Genomic DNA, 21,040 nt, shown 5'->3' on the forward strand with positions numbered 1-21,040 from the left:
GAAATGAACCAAGTATTTTTAATAACTTTCACATAGCTAAAAAATATAATTTAAAACATAAAAAGGATATAAATGCTACTGTTGATCTAGAAGTAATTAAATAATTTTAAAATACAAGTACTCTATGATGACCTTTTAAAAAGGAAACAGAAAATGCTGAAGTTCTAGGACTAAGCTAGTGTTACAGTTTAGAGAAAACTTAGGTTATAACATAGCTGTTAAGATTTTTATACCCATTATCTGAAATAAGGCAGAAATATATTTTCATTACATGTCATATACTTTTCCCAATATATCTGTGGGAAAGAAAACTACCAATGAACCAATTCTCAAAATCAGAGGGAACTTGTTTAAAAATAAGTAATGAGGAAGTTTCTGTGAAAACCTGTGTACACATGTAGAATCCAGACCTTTCTGTGCTCTTCTATATAAGGTTGCAACCAGAGCAAATTATGTTCCACAGCAAAGGCATGAAAAGCTGGTAAGAATCTTGTTCACTGCTAGAAACCGCTACACGGCTCACAGGGCAGACTCTTCACAGAATTAAAGCTCTAGAATCTCTAGATTTTATCTTATTTTTTTCTTAAATGGGAAAAACCCAGGGGTAATCTAAAATAAAACTATCTGAAGCTAAACGATAGTTTATTACAATTCCCCAAATACTAAAGAGAGCTCTTAAGAATATTACTTGAATCAAGGTCATGAACTGGTTCAACATATTTCACTGGTGGTTTTATGAATTATAATGAATGCTGCCACTCTCTAAAAATGAGTATGTCAGAGAGGAAGTAACCTCCTTGGCATGCTCACAGCTAGCTGTACAACACACTAGCTTCATTGCTTTGCAGCGCCAGTGTTGGCGGCTCAGAGTGAGTCAAGGGAGGAGGACTTCTGTCACAGCGGCAAGCAGGCCCCCTGAGCACATAAGGGGAACAAGTAAGAGGTGAGTATTTAACAAATAAATATAGAGTTTATCTGTTTTTTTCTTTAAAAATTTTGCTACCATATTTTTTCACTTCTATTCAAAAATGAAAAGTTTCCCAATGTTAAAGGGGACATTTTTAGTATGGGATTTGTAGATTTTATGAAGAAATAGTTTAACCTTGAAACTGGGAAAGTTAAAAAAAAAGATACTAAAAACAAACAAAAAGCTGGTTCAAATCTGGCATAAAGTGATAATTTGGATTATAATTGTTGCAGAAACATGTTTTCTTTAAAAGAAAATTACTAAAAACAATTATTTGGATCCTAGTAATACCTATAGTTCTTTCCTTCTCTCAAATTAAAGGCGTCCTTAAATGCTTTATGAAAATGGCATTTATATCAGTATTAAGCTAAACCTGGTCAGGAAAAAACCAACAACAAATAAAAATTCCGAGCTGGTAAGTAATTTTTTAAGACTTCAGGTGGGCTGAGCGCGTTTGTAGGTGTGTACCAAATAGCTATTTGGTACTTTCACGTTGCTATTCTTCTGTACATATTCTGAAGGAAAGGTAACAACTAGCTTTTTATCACAAGCACGGAATGTTAGGGCATGTTTGTGGGACTGGCTGCACTGTCACAAATGCAATCCACATATTTTATACCTAGGGGGAACTCTGACATTCAAATTCAAACACAGCTCTGCTACTATAGAGAAAGAGACAGAGAAACTAATAAATAAGTCTTTTTTCACAGCTATCGGTCTCCTTCACTAAACCTCCTGAAATCTAAGCCTCTGCAGAACACTAAACACTTGGGTCTTGTCTACAGACATGGACAGATGCACGTACGCCCTCATTCTAAAGAACTTGAAATTGTTTTTAAAGGAAAGAGTCAACTTTGGCTTTGCGTATCTGGCATGGGTACAACGCCTTAAAAAAGCAGATGACCAGCTTAGCTACTGACCATGCTGACCAGTATGTGGAATCGGAACAAATCACAGAAAAACAGCGAATGACTTTCTCTTACAAAACATCTGAACAAAGCACAATTCCTGAGCACATTCTGCAGAGCTCATTTGATCATTTAGTAACTTCTAACTGGTCTGGATTACAGACAGAATCGATATCAGAGGAAATGAAACAGATTGGTGAGGAACAGGGAAACAAACCACGCTGGGCAGCTCTTCTGATACTCACCGTGATAATACCCACAATTGGTGGAAACATCCTTGTTATTCTGGCTGTTTCACTGGAGAAAAAGCTGCAGTATGCTACCAATTATTTTCTAATGTCCCTGGCAGTGGCTGATTTGCTGGTTGGATTGTTTGTGATGCCGATCGCCCTCCTGACAATAATGTTTGGTAAGTATTTCACTTTATGCCTGCTGTCAAATCACAGAACTATGATAAACTACTAGAAAAATAAATACTTACTGAATCTTTAAAGATGCAGTTCATTTTTTATCTTTTTCTATGGTAGTTTTAAATAGCAAAATATAATTTCTTAGATACAATTCTATTCCCTCCTTAGCTAATAAAATAATTTCCAAAGTTGTCCAAGTTAACAATATTTGTAGATTCTGTAGAAATTACCAAAAATTACAGTAAAGAACAGATATATACTTCAACCTTCCCAGTATTAATACTTTTTTTTTCTTGACAAAGCCATTGCTAGGACACTTGTGTAACACTTTTGTGCTGGGTTAATTATTAATGATAATGTCTTTAAATCACTAAATTTCAATTTACATCACTAAACCCCAATTTAAAATGAAAATTATTCTAAAAATTCTTGTTATATCTTTTTATAGTTTGTGTACTTCAGACTTAAATTCTTCATGTTAAGAAACAATTATATTTAGTTGCTGAAGGAAATGGTTTGGCTCAGAGTGTCCCAATAGATGACATTTTAATAGATGACAAATGCTTAATTTTTTATGGTTTCTGACTATCCATGTCCTTGATACATGTAAGAGGAATCAGACTTATAGATTATTAAAATAACTGACAAATACCTGAGTTATTACAGTAAAAAATGTAGTTTGCTATGGAACTTTTAGTTCGTTATAACAAAAAGATATTAAAATGATATAGTTTCTGATTTATATATATAATCTCGTTTTAGAATTTGAGTAAACACAAATAATTCTACTGATAAATTATGAGGACTCCCAAGATTCAGGATTAAGAGGATATTTAACTTATTCAACGCTTGGTGTAAACTGATTTTCCATTCATTAAATGCTTGAGAAAAATGATTATTTGTAAGAGAATAGGGCTTCTTTGAATTATGTTTATGGTGAAGATAAAAATATTTCAGGTTATAGAAGTAAAATTTATTTAACTACAATGCTTATCAGGAGGTGAAGAAAAACTGCCATTCAAACTATTATATTCAAGTTGAAATGTTACATTTTTATAATTATAGAAAGATATCTAAAATTAAGTGCTTGATCTCCCGAATAGAATCAAATGGTGACAGGCTGAAACTTCCCATTCTAAGCCAACATTTACCCATGCTTTTTTGTTTTTAAATGTTCATTTTATTGATTTTAATAAGAGGAAGTGAGAGAACAGGAAATAGCCAGGAACATCTGTTTCTGTACGTGCCCTTATCAGGGATCAAACCAGCAACCCTTGTGCTTTAGGATGATGCTCTAGCCAACAGAACTATCTGGCCAGGGCTACCCAGGCTTTAAATTCTGTGGCAGAGCAAGCAGTGAATGAAGTTCTACTGCTTTAATAGGTTCTCTAATCATTCTTACTGTCTTTCTATCTATATTTCTCCCTTTTATAAATTTATAATCTTTTGAATAACCTAGTGCTACAATAACCATAAAAATGTTAAGAAATCTTACTCTAAAGAAGAACATAATCTTAATTCTCAATAAAGTTGAAAAGAAATAACAGTAAATAAGGATTATGCAGGAACATTTATGCATATTAAGTAAAGATTATACAAGTATGGGATTCAAGTTCTCATCTCCATACACACAATAGTAGCTTAGGTATAAAATCATTCTCCCTAAGTTGTGCTTTGCTGGCATATAGATATTAAAATGGTTATCCTACATACTTTCACAAAATTTAATTGATATGTTAAACAAATGAGATTGAGTTATGTAGAAGTGAATTTTAATTTTAAAATTCATGAGTCCATAAATATCAAACATCTACTATATGTAAAACACTGTGGAAGATACTTATAAATTAGCAGCTAAATAGTTAAGGAATCTGAAAAAGCAAAGTTCCATAGTATTAAAGTGAGGTACCAAATGAATACAAAAACAGATAAAAAAGAGATAATTCCATTTCCCACAGGAAAATAGTAGGGATCCAGCAGTGGAAAACAAAGTTTATATTATTTAAAGTTTTTGGGCCCAAGATATTGCTAGCAATAAAAGTTAGCAGGGAACCCAATATATATTTTAACACATGTAGAACATCTTTCTATTTATGTCCTAAATAATATATGTATTTTTAACCACATTACATTCTTTCAAATATTTGTTAATTTTAAATTACAGAATAACATCTTTCATAGTCCCGAACACTTTTACTATCAGTAATTAAACTGTACAGTAAGGTTAGATTTTTTAAAAAGGAACTAACGTGGGAATTTAACCACTATTTAAAAGATTTCTGCATTAATTTATTATTGAAAACATTGTATTTCTATGAGAAAGTGTATGAAAAAAATGCATGCTGCCCTTCAAAAATCTTCAAAAGGATGCATTCATAAATTGGGAACTGCACATATTATAAATAGGGACCTGGAGTTCAACTAATACTAAGATTTTTTGATAGTCTTAGAACTTCTAAAGTCTAAAGAGACAAGAGTATCTCTAGTTCTATTAACATAAAAAGTTAACTACCACAATGAGTGATGAGTGATTTTAGTTATCTCAGGGCAATTCAATGAAAGTAACAGAAACTTTATATTAGCTAATATTCTAATAAAATTCAGTTAAGTAGAAAAGAGAGCACTGAATTTTAAAAAGTGGGTCTTTTACTGCGGAATACTTTTATTTTACCAGTGATTTACATACTGTTTGATTATATACTGCCTGAATTTTTATTTTACCAAGATGATGACCCCTGGCACCCCTGGTCTTTCAGATGAGCTGTGCTCTGTCAGCTTTTCTGTCACTTCTCCCTTTCTGGGCATGCTGAACTTAACCTTTACTAGACAGTTCTAGTTTTTAACTGTCTTGCCTCTAATTCCTAAAATCGATGATCATAGATTAGTAGCTTATAGTTTAGGTCAGTGGTCCCCAACCCCCGGGCTGCAGACCAGTACTGGTCTGCAGAGAAAGAATAAATAACTTACATTATTTCCGTTTTATTTATATTTAAGTCTGAATGATGTTTTATTTTTAAAAAATGGCCAGATTCCCTCTGTTACATCCGTCTAAGACTCACTCTTGACGCTTCTCTCAGTCACATGATACATTTATCCGTCCCACCCTAAAGGCCAGTCCGTGAAAATATTTTCTGACATTAAACTGGCCCATGGCCCCAAAAAGGTTGGGGACCACTGGTTTAAGTCTTGAAAATGCCTAAGTCAGAAATAATTGTGTAGGACACAAAGGAAAATGAAACATCATATGCCAATATAAAAAAGACAGGAAGTTCAAAGTTTAAGAATTTCTCTACACTTTTCCTTTCCTCATTAAATAAACAATTTAAAATATAAAGAGAGAATATATAGCATTTGGTCATCCACTGGTCAGTATTGGTTTATTTATAACTTAAATTTTAATGCAGCACCATAATCTCTAATTTGAAACGGCATGTGTGGTCCGGTTTGAAAGAGGGTGTATAAAAGGGCTAAAAGGCAGGGGTTCGAAACAGTTCAATCACCTGTCTGTAACATGGAGGTTAAGCTGCAGTTGCCTTGTGAAATTGTCAAATACGGCCCAGAACGTTACAGGCACTACTAACTGGCAAATATTAGTATAGTGTGCAAAAGGGTTTATATACTTCAATACGTGATTTAGTTGAGATGTGAATGTGAACAGAAATGAAACAGATGTATAGTAGGAAAATATTTTAAAAATCAGTCATTCATTTATGCAACGACATGCTGCTCTACTTAATTCTTAAATGGACGGAGCAAAGCAATGAAAGGCACTTCTTTTTAGAAAGTGGAAAATTTAAAAATGAAGAAAAAATTTTCATAAGTATTAAATCACTTGAAACATTTAAAGCACCACCACATCAGACATCTAACCCCAGAATATTTCATATGCTCAACTGTAATGGAAAAGCAACAAAAACAAAACAGGATCCTCATAATAAAAATTAAAGCACTTATCTACGTCTCTCTTTTCCAGAAAGTAAAAAGAGAAAACATAAAAATTTCTGAGATTAAAAAAATGTATACTTGAAAATTACTATATCCTTTGTGGACATCAGACTGTTTAGGATTTGTCCTGCTCCAATCCATTCATGAACTATTTATTTATCTCTATGAACTCTACAGGCACAGCCCTCCAGGGATGGCTTTAAAAATAGTCTTTTAAACCCTCATAAGGGAACTTATGCCCCAGATTTATAGATTAATGTGAATTACTTCCTAAACTAATGACATAACTCAGCTTTCCAAACGAAAAACTTACCCAAAGGGTAAGCCGGTTTCAGATAAAATGAATCTGTCATCAAGAAACTATTTTGGTTTCTTGTTAAAAACCAGTTCTGGTTAAAAAATTCAGGTTTTTATACCAGGTACAAAGCAAAAAATACCCCCCAAAACACAAAACAAAACAAAAATGCTCCCCCCCCAAAAAACAGACATAGCAATAGGTTGTGTTTCTTTACCATTTATATATAAAATAGTTAAACTCAATTTCAGTAAAGGTATACTTTTATAACAAATTAAATGTTAAACAGTTAAACATGTTCTCATATTCCTTTATTTGAAGTACAGCTTTAAGTGTAATGGGATGGAGACAAGAAGATAGGGCTTATTGATTCTCCGTAGGAGTGTTCAATGACTGGGCTAGTGAGCTAGTTTCTGTCAAACAATAATAGTACATTTATTGAGTGCTTTCTCTATGCCAGACATTGTTTTAAACACTTTACATGTATTATTGCATTTACTCCTGAAAGCTACCCTATAAAAATGATATGATCAGCATCCCCATTTTATGAGAGGACACAAGTAGCAGAGTCATAATTTGAACCCAGGAGAACTGACTCTAGAATTTATACTCTTAATCTCTATTCCTCTACTTTCTCAAATAAAATAAGTTATTTCAACCAAAACTGTCATATTTGGCAAACAGCCAACATTTATATCTTAAATAACTCTAACAAGAGGGCCATAAAAGCTTCTCTAGAGCAGCGGTTCTCAACCTGTGGGTCGTGACTCTAGGGACAAAGGCAGAACCTAGTATTTTTAAAAAGTTATATTTCATAAAATTTTACAGAATAATTGAGTCTTAACTAATATGTAAATAAATTCTTTTTTTTAATTTTTTTTATTTATTTATTTTTGTATTTTTCTGAAGCTGGAAACGGGGAGAGACAGTCAGACTCCCGCATGCGCCCGACCGGGATCCACCCGGCACGCCCCTGGGCGTCGCTTTTCCGCAACCAGAGCTACTCTAGCGCCTGGGGCAGAGGCCAAGGAGACATCCCCAGCGCCCGGGCCATCTTTGCTCCAATGGAGCCTTGGCTGCAGGAGGGGAAGAGAGAGACAGAGAGGAAGGAGGGGGGGGGTGTGTGGAGAAGCAAATGGGCACTTCTCCTATGTGCCCTGGCCGGGAATTGAACCTGGGTCCCCCGCACGCCAGGCCGACGCTCTACCGCTGAGCCAACCGGCCAGGGCCTGTAAATAAATTCTTGAAATGACTGCCAGACTTCTTTTCTGAGGAAGATATTAATCCTGGACCCATGTATATGAGGTTGCTGAACATTGTTTGGGAGACAAATGGAAACTTCTGTTAAGCATAAAAGTCCTTTTTTTTTAAAGATTTTATTTATTCATTATAGAGAGGGGAGAGAGAGAGAGAAAGAGAGGAAGAAGGGGGAGGAGCAAGAAGCATCAACTCCCATATGTGCCTTGACCAGGCAAGCCCAGGGTTTTGAACCGGCAACCTCAGCGTTTCTAGGTTGACGCTTTATCCACTGCGCCACCACAGGTCAGGCCAAAAGTCCATATTTTAAACAACAAAACACTTGTGCTACTAATATTTTCTTTAAAAAAATGGGTTAAAACTTTTTAACCTATTAAAAGATGAATTTGGTTTAAGAATATTTTTTAAATTTTTATTTATTGATTTGAGAGAGACAGAGGAATGGAGTGAGGAAGGAGCAAGACAGGGAGAGAGAGAAGGAGGGGAGGGAGAGAGAAAGGAAGAGAGGGAGACAGAGATATCAATTTATTGTTCTTCATTTATTTATGCATTCACTGGTTGATTCTTTTTTGTTTTCTTAAGTTAGAAGAGGGGAGGCAGAGAGTCAGACTCTCGCATACACCCCAACCAGAATCCACCTGGCAAGTCCCATCTGGAGTAATGATCTGCCCATCTGGGGCCATTGTTCCATTGCTCAGCAACTGAGCTATTTCAGTGCCTGAGGCAAGGCCATGTAGCCATCCTCAGCACCCGGACCAACTTACTCCAATGACCCATGGCTACGGGAGGAGAAGAGAGAGACAGAGAGAGAATGGAGAGGGGAAGGGTGGAGAAGCAGATGGGTACTTCTCCTGTGTGCCCTGACAGGGATTGAACCTGGGACATCCACATGCCAGGCCAACACTCTACCATTGAACAACCAGTAAGGACCTCACTGGTTGATTCTTACACGAGCCCTGACCGGGAATCGAAAGTGCAATCTTACAGTATTGGGACAATGCTCTAACCAAATGAGCTATCCAGCCAGGGCTTTTCTTGAATTTTTATAAAAATTTATTTGAGCAAAAGAAAGGATATACCTGGAATCAAGATCTCAATAGACAGAGATAAATGCTTCCTATGCTACTAATATTTTAGACAAATAATGAATTGTCTATAATCTAAGATTCATTTAAGACTTCTTTTGCTTCTATAATTATCAATTTGTAATTATTTCAGGCACCCACAGAAATGCCATCATTCAAACATTATTGAAATTAAATTCTTCTTTGGGTTTAATTTGGAAGTGGGTGGTGGAAAAAGGTAAAAAATGGGAATTTTTTTTCAGAGAAATTTATGTGTTTTCTTTTTGTAGGACAACAACTGCTATAGTATCGAAATGTTTTCCCTCTTCTGTCTTACGTTTTTATGAAAAAGTAAAATTTATGCCTGACCTGTGGTGGCGCAGTGGATAAAGCGTCAACCTGGAAACACTGAGGTTGCCGGTTCAAAACCCTGGCTTGCCTGGTCAAGGCACATATGGGAGTTGATGCTTCCTGCTCCTCCCCCTTCTCTCTCTCTGTCTCTCCCTCTCTCCCCCCCTCCTCTCTAAAATAAAAAAAAGAAAAGAAAAAAAAATTTAGAGCCCCAGAATAGCAGTAATTTAGGTTAAATATCTGGTATCTTACTTCCCATAGATTGACTCTTAGACATACTTTTCTTTTTATGTAAATCTTCAACTGTTTCATTTTAAAGAATGAGTTCTTATGGAAAAAAAGCTGGACATAATACATTACAACAAGTAAATGAAATTATAAATCATTAAAACTCTTAATAAAAACAACATTAAGTTTTGGAATAGTTAACCTATCTTACTATAACAACTGAATCTTTTATAGTTATTCTGAATAGTAGAAAGCCTTTCTTATCTTGAGCCTATGAAATTAACACTAACTGAAAAGATAATTTTAGAATGAAAGTATCTGGACTAGATGAAGTCCCTTTAGCCTGACCAGAGGTAGCGCCATGGGTAGAGTGACAACCCAGAACACCAAGGTCGCAGGTTCAAAATCTTTAGGTTGCCAGCTTGAGCATGGGCTTGCTGGCTTAAATGCAGGACTGTCGACACAATCCCAAAGGTCACCAGCTTGAATCCAAAGGCAGCTGGCTTGAAAAAAGCCTAAGGTTACTGGCTTGAGCAAGCAGTCACTGGCTACACTTGACCCTGTGGTTCAATCTCTGGTCAAGGCACGTACGAGAAGCAATCAATGCACAACTAAAGTGAAGCAACTAGAAGTTATGCTTTCTCACTTTCTCTCCCTTCCTATCTGTCTGTCTGTCTGTCTCTCTCTCTCAAAGAGTCCCTTTATAAATTGAGAATGTCTAAAACTTTTTTAATTTGTATAAATTCTTAAATTACCTGAATCTATTGGGGCAATTAGATAAGTCTTTTTTTCTTTTTGCTTTGTATAAAAGATTTCTGTTATTTAATGAAGTCACCTGTTCCTTTTATGTTAGTTTCATAAAAAGTCTATTCACTAGTATTTCATGACACATGGGATCATAAAGCTTAATCCTAAAGATCCATCTCTCTTACTGCTAAACCTGAGTCTCTTTCTTTTTTAGAGAAAATTCTCTACCATGCATCAGTATTTCTGTTATCAGTAAGAAAGCATTGACTCAACAAAATTTTAGTGATCTGAATTGATTTTTTTACTTTACTTTTTATTTTTAATTTATTGTGCTGACATGGTTTCAAGTGTCCCATTCTATATAATACTCTGTCCACCCCACACTGTGCTCCCCATGTCTCACTTCACTATTTCTACTGTTAGCTGTCAGACAGCACTGACTCAACAAAATCCTAGTGATCTGAATTGATTTTAATATCTACTTCCTGTTCCAAAACTGGAGTTATAAATTTATTCTGATGGAAAATGAGGCTAACAAGGCTTCATAAGTTTAATTAGATCAGCACTAAAGTTTTCCCTCTTAGTCCACGATTAGGAATATGTGGGTCAGATACTCTAATTCCAGAGACATGTAAGTTTTATATGAGAGTTCTACTGTGGCTTCCTGCTCGTGGCTACTAGATTTATGACTAGAATTTTCCAGACCTTAATTTTAAAAAGTATAACCCATAATTAGAACAGCTAAATAGGCAAGTTTAAATTATTAGCAGCCCATTAAAATAGATGATACAGAAAGAGTGTGCATTTCTAGAAAGGGAGCCTAGGGTATGACAATTATCTGCCTTTCATAATCCTTAACTATGACCAGTATCTCCGGATGTAGCTCTAGACTCAGTATTGTTCTACTTCCTATTCAATCCGAAACCTAGCCTTCAGGACAGTTCTGAGTGCAGCCTCACTTTAAGCAGCTTCCACTGCCCAACCCTCATCATATGCCATTCTGTTCATTCTACTGAGACCACTAGTTGCTTAAGCTCAGGTCAAACTGTGTTACCTTTGAGTGTTCAAGGTCCTTTCCCACTAATTAACTGAAAATCTAAATTTGACAGCTAAAATGGAGAAAATTTAATTGATCAGATTCTTTCTACACACAGATTTCTGTTTTTTTGTGAGAGGGAGAGGGGGAGGAGAGAGATGAGAAGCATCAACTCAGAGCTGCATTCACTTTAGTTGTTTATTGCTTGCTTCTCATATACGCCATATGGGCCTCAAGCCGAGCCAGTGACCCCTTGCTCAAGCAAGCAACTTTGGGATTCAAGCCAGCAAGCCTGTGCTCAAGCTGGTAAGCCAGCCCTCAAGTCGAAGACCTCCGGGTTTGTAACAGGGGACCTCCGTGCCCAGGGTCGATGCTCTCTATCCACTGTGCCACCACCGGTCTCTGCCATTCTTTGAGAGGCTTCCCATAAGTTTCTTTCAGAGGCAGTCTGAACACCTATCCTACAAATATCAAGCCAGATACAACCCTTCCCAGAAAGTCTTCTAAAGTAGTGTTTCTCAAACATTAATTTGCATACACATCAGCCGGGTATCTTGTTCAACTACAGAGTTTGATTCAGCAGTCTGTGATGAGGCTCAAGAACCTGCAGTTCTAGCAAGTTCCCACGTTATGCGGATCCTTACTGATCTGAAGAGTACACTTTGAGCATAAGGTTGGAAGAATACTTTCAAGCTTTTATAAATAAGTGCTCCTGCTCATACTAGAAGACTTAACTGTACTGAAATCCACTCATCTGCAGAATCAGTGATAGAATCTCTAAGGTACCTTCCAGCTCAGTGATTCTATAATCTATCTCCATCTCTTGACTCTATAATTTATCTCCATCCCTAATCCTCACCCCCAAGTCAGTAAAGTAGGAATGATATAGTAATTTACTTAAAAGTATGAATTACTTCTTCCACTTGAGGCTTTAATCCTTTTTATAAGAAGCTGCTGAACATGGAACCAAGTACCAACCAATAATTTATCCTCTGAATGAAAATTCATACTGATTTTATTATTCTGTTCCTAAGAAGAAATATTTTACTATTCCTATTCCTATTAAGAATGCCACATACTGCCTGACCAAGCAGTGGTGCAGTGGATAGAGCAGTGGATAAAACACTGGACCAGGATGCGAAGGACCCACATTCGAAACCCTGAGGTTGCCGGCTTGAGCGCAGGCTCACCTGCTTGAGCCCAAGGTCACTGGCTTGAGCAAGGGGTCATTTGCTCTGTGGTAGCCCTCCAGTCAAGGCACATATGAGAAAGCAGTCTATGAACAACTAAGGCGCAGCAATGAAGAATTGATGCTTCTTATCTCTCCCACTTCCTGTCTGTCCCTCTCTCTATCTCTATCACACAAAAAAAAAAAGAAAAAGAAAAAAGGAATGCCACATACCAACTCTGGAAACAGAAGGCACCAAAAAGTGGACGTCAGCCTTGCTAGCTTTTTTGTAAAGCATCCAGATATTTTTTATTAAAATCCTACTTGATTCTTAAAATAAGTAAATAAGTAAATAAATAAAATCTATAAAACTTTTCTCTAATTTATGGTCTTTTCTTTGGTCAGGATGCTAACCTCTCTATACCCCTAGGCTTCTTGAATTTCAATAGATTACCACTGAAGGGTCTGTTGGTGCTCTGACACGGTGAGATGTTATCTTGGTCCTCCTTCAATTATTCTAATCATTTTATGCCTGTCAAAGCTAAATACATTTGCAAAAACCAGGAAAAGAAAAGTAGTTATATTTTATATTTTGTCAGTGGACATATGAAAAACTAAGAAAAATTTAGATGATCTCATACACATAACATTTGTTCTATAATGGAGTAATTTGGTCTTATAGCAAGTTTTAAAATCTGTGTGTATATTTTGGTAAAATGGATTCTAACTAAAATATTCTAGGGAAAATGCTAAAACAAATTTTAGTTTTGAAACTATAAAACTGTAGGTAGTGGGTATATGCATAACACATAATGTATCAAATCCCTACAGATATAGACACTTTTTTAAGTAAACTTATTGGAAAGCTATGTAGAGTATTTTCAATATCATATCCAAAACCTTAAATTTAAAAAAAGTTAATATTTCTAAATTGCTTAAGACTATATGAGGTATATACACAAGTATTTTTTTATTTTTGATTTATTTATTTATTTATTTTTGTGAGAGAGACAGAGAGAGTGACAGGGACAGGGAGACAGGAAGGAATAGAGATGAGAAGCACCCATTCTTTGTTGTGGCATCTTAGTTGTTAGTTGATTGCTTTCTCATATGTACCTTGACTGGGGGTGGGGGAGACTACAGCAGACTGAGTAACCCCTTGCTCAAGCCAGCGACCTTGGGCTCAAGCTGGTGAGCCTTGCTCAAACCAGATGAGTCTGTGCTCAACCCAGCTACCTCGGGGTTTCGAACCTGGGTCCTCCATGTCTCAGTCTGACGCTCTATCTATTGCGCCACCGCCTGGTTAGGCCAGAAGTTTTTTTTAAAAAATAAGAGTTTGTTAAATAAAGTCCATACGATGTCTGATCTTGATTTTCTTTTTAAACCAAAGGTTTGTATCACTTATTACATCTACACAACTTGGAGTGAATGATGCGATATGGAAGGATTTAACAGTGCACTTTGTCCTCAGCATAACCTAAAGCCATTCCTTTTACAAACTTTATTCAAGAACTATTTCTGTCAAAAAGAAAACTCAAATAACTTCACTTAATTATTTCACCAAATGAGAATTTACTATAAAGAAGGTTCATGCTGCTAGTTGTTGTCAGAAGTGAGTCCAAATCCCACACTTCACTGAGAATTTCACTCTAATACTCTTTTGCCACATGATAGTGTATGGTAAAAGGTTTTCTCCTTATAGAACAGCAGCTTAAAAGTAAATTTTACTTGAGTAGCAAGGTTAAGTTCCAGGTGCAACATTGTGTAAGTTTTTAAAAAATCACAAAAGGAATAGACAAAAGAGCAAAGGCCAAAGTAATGCTAAATTGCTGACTTAGAAAAGGTTGTACTTATTACTATAAAACAAAAAATATATTTAGAAGGTTCCATCTACAGAAATACATTTAATAGTGTTGATTCCTTATCTGAAGTTAAAAGTTATCTTGTGGAGTTTAAGTCATTAAATTTCAGACAAATAACAAAAAGGTTAAAAAATATATAGCATTTTGAAGAAAAACTACAGATTGAAGGTTGGCGTTCTGCAGAAGAAATGTTTCTGTTTTGTTTCTCTTTCTTTCAGAGGCTGTGTGGCCCCTCCCAGTTGTCCTGTGTCCTGCCTGGTTATTTCTCGATGTCCTTTTTTCTACTGCATCCATTATGCATCTCTGCGCCATTTCAGTGGATCGTTACATAGCCATCAAAAAGCCAATCCAGGCCAGTCAATACAACTCACGAGCTACAGCATTCATCAAGATTACAGTGGTGTGGTTAATTTCAATAGGTACGTGGGATTGTCGGGGTGGGGTGAGAGTATATAGCCTTTGGTTCCATTTGGCTAGAATTCCAAGCCTGGTAGACCATGAAACTCAGCACGAAAAGTCAAGGCAGCCTACTGATACACCAACACAACCTCCTATGCCATTAGAGTCCTCACACAGCTTCCAAACCTCCTATCAGCAAAAGGGGTGAGAGAGCAGAAAACCATTTTCATGTTTACTGAAATATCTTCCTGCTTTGATTTTGACATGTAGGAAGAATAAGTCTAAAACTGTTTTCATATTTGTTAACTGATCATTAAGGTCTAGGTAGCATATAGAATCCAAAAAAAATATTAAAATGATAACAAAGCATATTAAATCACATCTAAGAAGATAAATAGGAAAAAAATAATATAAGCATTTTGTTTGCAGTTATCAAAGATCATAATTCATCTTGGAAGCAAATATGTGTACATACTAAAGGCAGTCAAATGTCTGCTTAAGTGTTTTGAATATGTTTAATTAGAAGTTTTAAGAGAGATGCAAATGATATTTGGAAATGATTTATAGCAGGGGTCGGGAACCTATGGCTCTCAAGCCAGATGTGGCTCTTTTGATGGCTGCATCTGGCTCACAGACAAATCTTTAATAAAAAAAAAATAATGTTAAAAATATAAAACATTCTCATGTATTACAATCCATTCATTTCCTACCGCTCATGTTCATGGTTTTGGGTGCCTGGAGCCAATCACAGCTGTCCTCCAGGACAACACCAAATTTTTATTGGATAATACATAACGTACACGGGTCATTGTATGGCTTTCACGGAATTACATTTTAAAATATGTGGCGTGGCCCTGGCCAGTTGGCTCAGTGGTAGAGCGTCGGCCTGGCATGCGGAAGTCCAGGGTTTGATTCCCAGCCAGGGCACACAGGAGAGGCACCCATCTGCTTCTCCATCCCTCCCCCTCTCCTTCCTCTCTGTCTCTCTCTTCCCCTCCCGCAGCCGAGGCTCCATTGGAGCAAAAGATGGCCCAGGCGCTGGGGATGGCTCCTTGGCCTCTGCCCCAGGCGCTAGAGTGGCTCTGGTCGCGACAGAGCAATGCCCCGGATGGGCAGAGCATCGCCCCCTGGTGGGCGTGCTGGGTGGATCCTGGTCGGGCGCATGAGGGAGTCTGTCTGACTGCCTCCCCGTTTCCAGCTTCAGAAAAATACAAAAAATAAATAAATAAATAAATAAAAATAAAATAGAATATGTGGCGTTCATGGCTCTCTCAGCCAAAAAGGTTCCTGACCCCTGATTTATAGGAAGAAATCATATTTCTTCTGAACTGTTTTATAGCCCTGTGCTCATCTTTAATGTGCACAGATAGCTGCTCTAATATAGTATCTTAGCATGAAGTACAGCATAAACAACTCAAACCTCTTATAAGTTAGTATCAGGAAAAAGCAGATTCACAACAATTACTATGATCATTCATAGTCTGATGAGCAGGTTCACTTCCTCATGGTACAAAACATTCAAAGAGGGAAAAAAGGTCAAGAGAGACCTAGAAGGCAAAAAGGAAAGCAAGAAAAATATGACTTCTCTCTAATCAAAATATTAACCTTTATATTCCTGAAATAATGGTACCAGGCCAAATCTCCTGAAACGCCTGGAGGCAAAAGTAAGGCATGCTATTACTCTGGCTTGGGAAGAAAGCAGGGTCAAAGAAAAGTCGACTCAGAATAGACTTGCAAATAGTGAGAAAAGGCTAGTTTGGGGGCAGAGGCTGATTGACAGAGCAGAAGAGGCTCCCCAAAAAGAAGCCAGGGAAATGGCTTAGCAGACAATGTGTGACAATTACCAAAATTTAAAATGTGGAGGGGAAAACCTAAAGTAGTTCATGTCAAATAATCTACATCTTGTTGATAAATTCACTGCAATGGGGAAGAGAAAAGTTCGACAGTGGGAGGTGTGTGTGTTGGGGGCGGGGGAAAACGGGCAAAGGCAGGAAGAAAATAGGAGAAATGGATTCTTAAGAATTAAAACATTTGAAACTATGAAATATGATCAGGCCAATATATAAACAGCCTGTTGGTAGACATGGTACCTCAATTAAAGCCAGATAACATAAATTTATAAACTGATCAATTTTTTATTGAGTACCTAGAATGTGCTAGGTACTAAGACTACAGAGGTGACTAAGAAAAAGAATCTTTACACTAAAGGAAGGGAGATATGTAAGTAAGACTAATATGAAGTTATAAGTATGCAGGAATAAAAGAATAAAAAGACCCCAGATTATATAGCTTTGATAGTGATCTTACAAATCTATTCTTTTCTTTATAGAGAAGGAAAAAACCCTGGAGGTTTTAAATGGTTGGCTTAAGGATCTTACACCTTTTCAGCACCACGCCAAGATCAATGCTCTTCATTTTATCACACCTTATCTGGTGGAACCAATGATACTTTAGTAACTTTGCAAGAGAAAAAGCAGACGATGGGGTTAGTTCAGTTTTTAAACTCCCCAAAGTGCTAAAAACAAAACTCATTTTCTCTTCTGGATTTATGGTTATCCTAGGTAACACCTGGCAACAGTAAGGAATTAAAAGAGAATCAAGAAGGTAAGGGTACAAAAAGTACCAGGGGAAACTTCAATAAATGGTACTGCACTGACAGCAGTCAACTGAGAAGGTGATGTGAGCCCTGACGAGGTTAATGGAATGTGACGTAGGAAGGATGGTCCAGAGGTCAGGATAACAGGAAAGAGAAGTTCTACAGCAATGAAGAATAAGCAGGACGAGAAAGGGAAGTATCAGAGCTCATGATTTTAGATACAGGATAATTTTTTTTTTTGTTTTTTTTTTTGTTTTTTTGTGTGTGTGTATTTTTCTGAAGCTGGAAACAGGGAGAGACAGTCAGACAGACTCCCGCATGCGCCCGACCGGGATCCACCCAGCACGCCCACCAGGGGCGAAGCTCTGCCCACCAGGGGGCGATGCTCTGCCCTTCTGGGGCGTCGCTCCGCCGCGACCAGAGCCACTCTAGCACCTGGGGCAGAGGCCAAGGAGCCATCCCCAGCACCCGGGCCATCTTTGCTCCAATGGAGCCTTGGCTGCGGGAGGGGAAGAGAGAGACAGAGAGGAAGGAGGAGGGGGGGTGGAGAAGCAAATGGGCGCTTCTCCTATGTGCCCTGGCCGGGAATCGAACCCGGGTCCCCCGCACGCCAGGCTGACGCTCTACCACTGAGCCAACCGACCAGGGCCAGGATAATTTTAAGTGAACTTACAAATTGCTTCAGGATGCAGATAATAATAATAATAATTAAAGTTGAGAAGTTCAAGAAAATAAAATGAAAGTGTTAGAAGGATCAGCCATGGGATGAAGTCATGGACGACGACAGCAATGGAACAGTGGAGAGGAAGACTGTAATGAGGAGCTATGGGGCAAGAGGGACCATGTCCCGGAGGTTGGTAGAAAAATGAAGAACAGACCAGTATAAATCAATTAAATAGACTTGAAAAGGAAAGTAAAAAAAGGGGGGAAAAATAGTGGAAAGATGACCCGGAAGTAAGGATATACAGGGGTCAGCTAACTATTCTGTCAAGGGCAAAAGAGTAAACATTGTGGGCTTGCAGGCTGTGTCACGGCTCTTCAACTCTGCAGCAGAACAAAAGCAGGCGCAGAAATACCCTAACCGTTAACCACGACTATGGTTATGTTCCAATGAAATGTTATTTACCAAACAGGAGCCAGGCCAGATTTAGCCCTCAAGTTGTAGTTTGCTGACCCCTAGTGTAGAACACTAAGTATACAGAATCCTCTCCCTGGTGGTGGCCCAGCAAAAACGCAGAAAATATAGTGGCCTCCATCAGAAAGGGTGTGAGGAAAACATTCTTGCCAAGGGCTCTTTTGCTACCACACACAGGCTGTGCAGACAATGGAGCACTGTTAGAGTCACAAAACAACACAAGGATTCTAGAGCTTTCTAAAGATTAATTCAGACTTATTTTTAAATACTTGCTGTTTCAGAGGGAAAAGACCCAGGCTAACCCTTGTGTTACTTGTCTTCCTAATAAGCTATTCACCAAGGAAGATCATATTTAAACATTTACTTTATGGCATTTAAAGTATTAGAAAATTAGCATGAGGTATACTTCTTTCATATCTACTAGAGGAACTCAACCCTGAAAATAAATTTTACAATTCACACACTCTCAAATTTTAAGTAGTGTTTATAAAAAACAGTGAACCTCTTAGTTTTCTGTAAGAAAGAAAGATGAAAAGACATTCACAAACATCAAAAGAGAAAACTATCTGTTAAATGAAACTGTGTAACGTAAAAGATAATACATATTGATTCAGAATTAAAACAATACATGAACATACTCTGAAGTCTGGATCAACCTACTATATTGGATATAAAAGCAGCTTCTCTTCTGAATTCCTCTACTTTAAGCTGGGTAGATCAACAAACAAAATAGATGATGAGAAATGAAGAAGTGAAAACATTCTCTACTATTTCATGAACATACTACAGCTTTAGGAAGCTTTAATGATAAACCTAAAATCACTATCCAATATCTGTTTAAAACAACAGGTTTTCTTACTTAAGTTCCATGTATTTGTCAAATCTTCTACTGATTAAGTGCTTTGACAAATTCTGCATTGTGGGTACCAGGAATTACAATATATTAACCACACAGTCACTAAACTAAACTCTAAAATCTAGATGGACCTAATCTGAGAATTGAAGGTCATAAAATTAACCAAATTTATCTTGTTTCTTCCATAGGCATCGCTGTTCCAGTCCCTATTAAAGGGATAAAAACTGAGTTGGGAAACCCAAATAATATCACCTGTGGACTGACAAAAGAGCACTTCGGCAACTTCATGCTCTTTGGCTCCCTGGCTTCCTTCTTTATACCTCTGGCGATCATGATTGTCACCTACTTTCTCACTATCCGTGCTTTACAGAAGAAAGCTTACTTGTTCAGGAACAAGCCGCCTCAACGCCTAACGTGGATGACTGTGTCCACAGTTTTCCAAAGGGATGAAACGCCCTGCTCATCACCTGAAAAGGTGGCAATGCTGGATGGTTCTCACAAGGACAAAACTCTGCCCAGCTCAAGCGATGACATACTTATGCGAAGAATGTCCACAGCTGGAAAAAAGTCACTGCAGACCATTTCCAATGAACAGAGAGCTTCAAAGGTGCTAGGGATTGTGTTTTTCCTTTTTCTGCTTATGTGGTGCCCCTTTTTTATTACTAATATCACTTTAGCTGTATGTGATTCCTGCGACCAGACTACTCTTACAATGCTCCTGGAGATATTTGTGTGGATAGGTTACGTTTCCTCAGGAGTGAATCCATTGGTCTACACCCTCTTTAACAAGACATTTCGGGATGCATTTGGCCGATACATCACCTGCAATTACCAGGCCACACAATCAGTAAAAACTCTTAAAAGATGCTCCAGTAATATCTTCCGGAATCCAATGGCAGAGAACTCTAAGTTTTTCATAAAACATGGAATACGAAACGGGATTAATCCTGCCATGTACCAGAGCCCAATGAGGCTTCGAAGCCCAACCATTCAGTCTTCTTCAATCCTTCTACTCGATACACTTCTTCTCACAGAAAATGAAGGCGGCAAAACTGAAGAGCAAGTCAGTTATGTATAGAAGAAATGGCACAGTACTCATCTAATATAATGATGAGGAGGATGAAGCAGATACATATAAATGTACCAAATATTACATAAAGAACTTAAGTCATGTATCATATCATCTCTCTAAACTAAAAGTTATGTGCTAAGATTATCCAACTTTCTTTATTTGAACACATTTCTTTATTTACTCCAGGAAAAAATTCACTTTGTACAGCTGCCAATTAAAATAATCTAGCACTCTGGTTAAATGGCAAGGCATTAAAATTATATTAATAAATTTCAGGCTTAAAAAATGTTTCCATAAGAATTTATTTAGTTCCTACCTGTAAGTAAAGCTGTGCTATAAGTAAAATAAGACAAGCAAGAATTACCCTTGTCTTCAATGCCTTAAAAGCATCAGGACTAACAATAGTGATAGGAACAGTGGACTAACAAGTATGTAAAATAACGATCCCATCTGGAGATAAGTTAAGATTGTCATTTACTGTTTGGCTTAGAAAGACAGTTATAACTTTGCCTTGATGGAAGAGGTACGGAGGACAGCAGGAGTAGATTGTACCTCTTCAGAAGAAAAAAAACAAAACAACTTTCATTCTATTCCATACTTATTCAGTGGAGAGGAAAAAACAAAGATGTAGAAAAAAGAATGAAAAAGACAAAATAAAGTAAGAAAGTTAAGTTATAGCACCCAAACAAAAACACAAGCCTGAGGGAGAAATAGAGAACCGCATGCTGAAAATATGTATCAGAC

General features: G+C 37.2%; 2 protein-coding genes across 2 annotated transcripts in view; one reads left to right on the forward strand and one right to left on the reverse strand.

Moving 5' to 3' along the window:
* Nucleotides 1–21,040, reverse strand: part of PSMD1 (proteasome 26S subunit, non-ATPase 1) — a 102,794-nt gene that overhangs the window by 47,425 nt on the left and 34,329 nt on the right. The gene's annotated exons all lie outside the window — the stretch shown is intronic.
* HTR2B (5-hydroxytryptamine receptor 2B) lies at nt 877–20,513 on the forward strand. Its single transcript, XM_066280221.1, has 4 exons — nt 877–947; nt 1,678–2,284; nt 14,457–14,657; nt 19,413–20,513. The coding sequence occupies exons 2-4, from the start codon at nt 1,867–1,869 to the stop codon at nt 20,300–20,302; spliced, it is 1,509 nt and encodes a 502-aa protein (XP_066136318.1). The 5' UTR covers nt 877–947; nt 1,678–1,866; the 3' UTR covers nt 20,303–20,513.

This window comes from Saccopteryx bilineata, chromosome 5, assembly GCF_036850765.1.
Source record: "Saccopteryx bilineata isolate mSacBil1 chromosome 5, mSacBil1_pri_phased_curated, whole genome shotgun sequence".
NCBI classification, from domain to species: Eukaryota; Metazoa; Chordata; class Mammalia; order Chiroptera; family Emballonuridae; genus Saccopteryx; species Saccopteryx bilineata.

What these genes read in the sequence shown, in the direction of transcription:
- HTR2B (XM_066280221.1), top strand. Translation starts at nt 1,867, where the DNA reads ATGACCAGCTTAGCTACTGACCATGCTGACCAGTATGTGGAATCGGAA. An exon ending in CCTCCTGACAATAATGTTTG is followed by an intron (nt 2,285 to 14,456) that starts GTAAGTATTTCA and finishes TCTTTCTTTCAG; the next exon opens with AGGCTGTGTGGCCCCTCCCA. An exon ending in GGTGTGGTTAATTTCAATAG is followed by an intron (nt 14,658 to 19,412) that starts GTACGTGGGATT and finishes TTTCTTCCATAG; the next exon opens with GCATCGCTGTTCCAGTCCCT.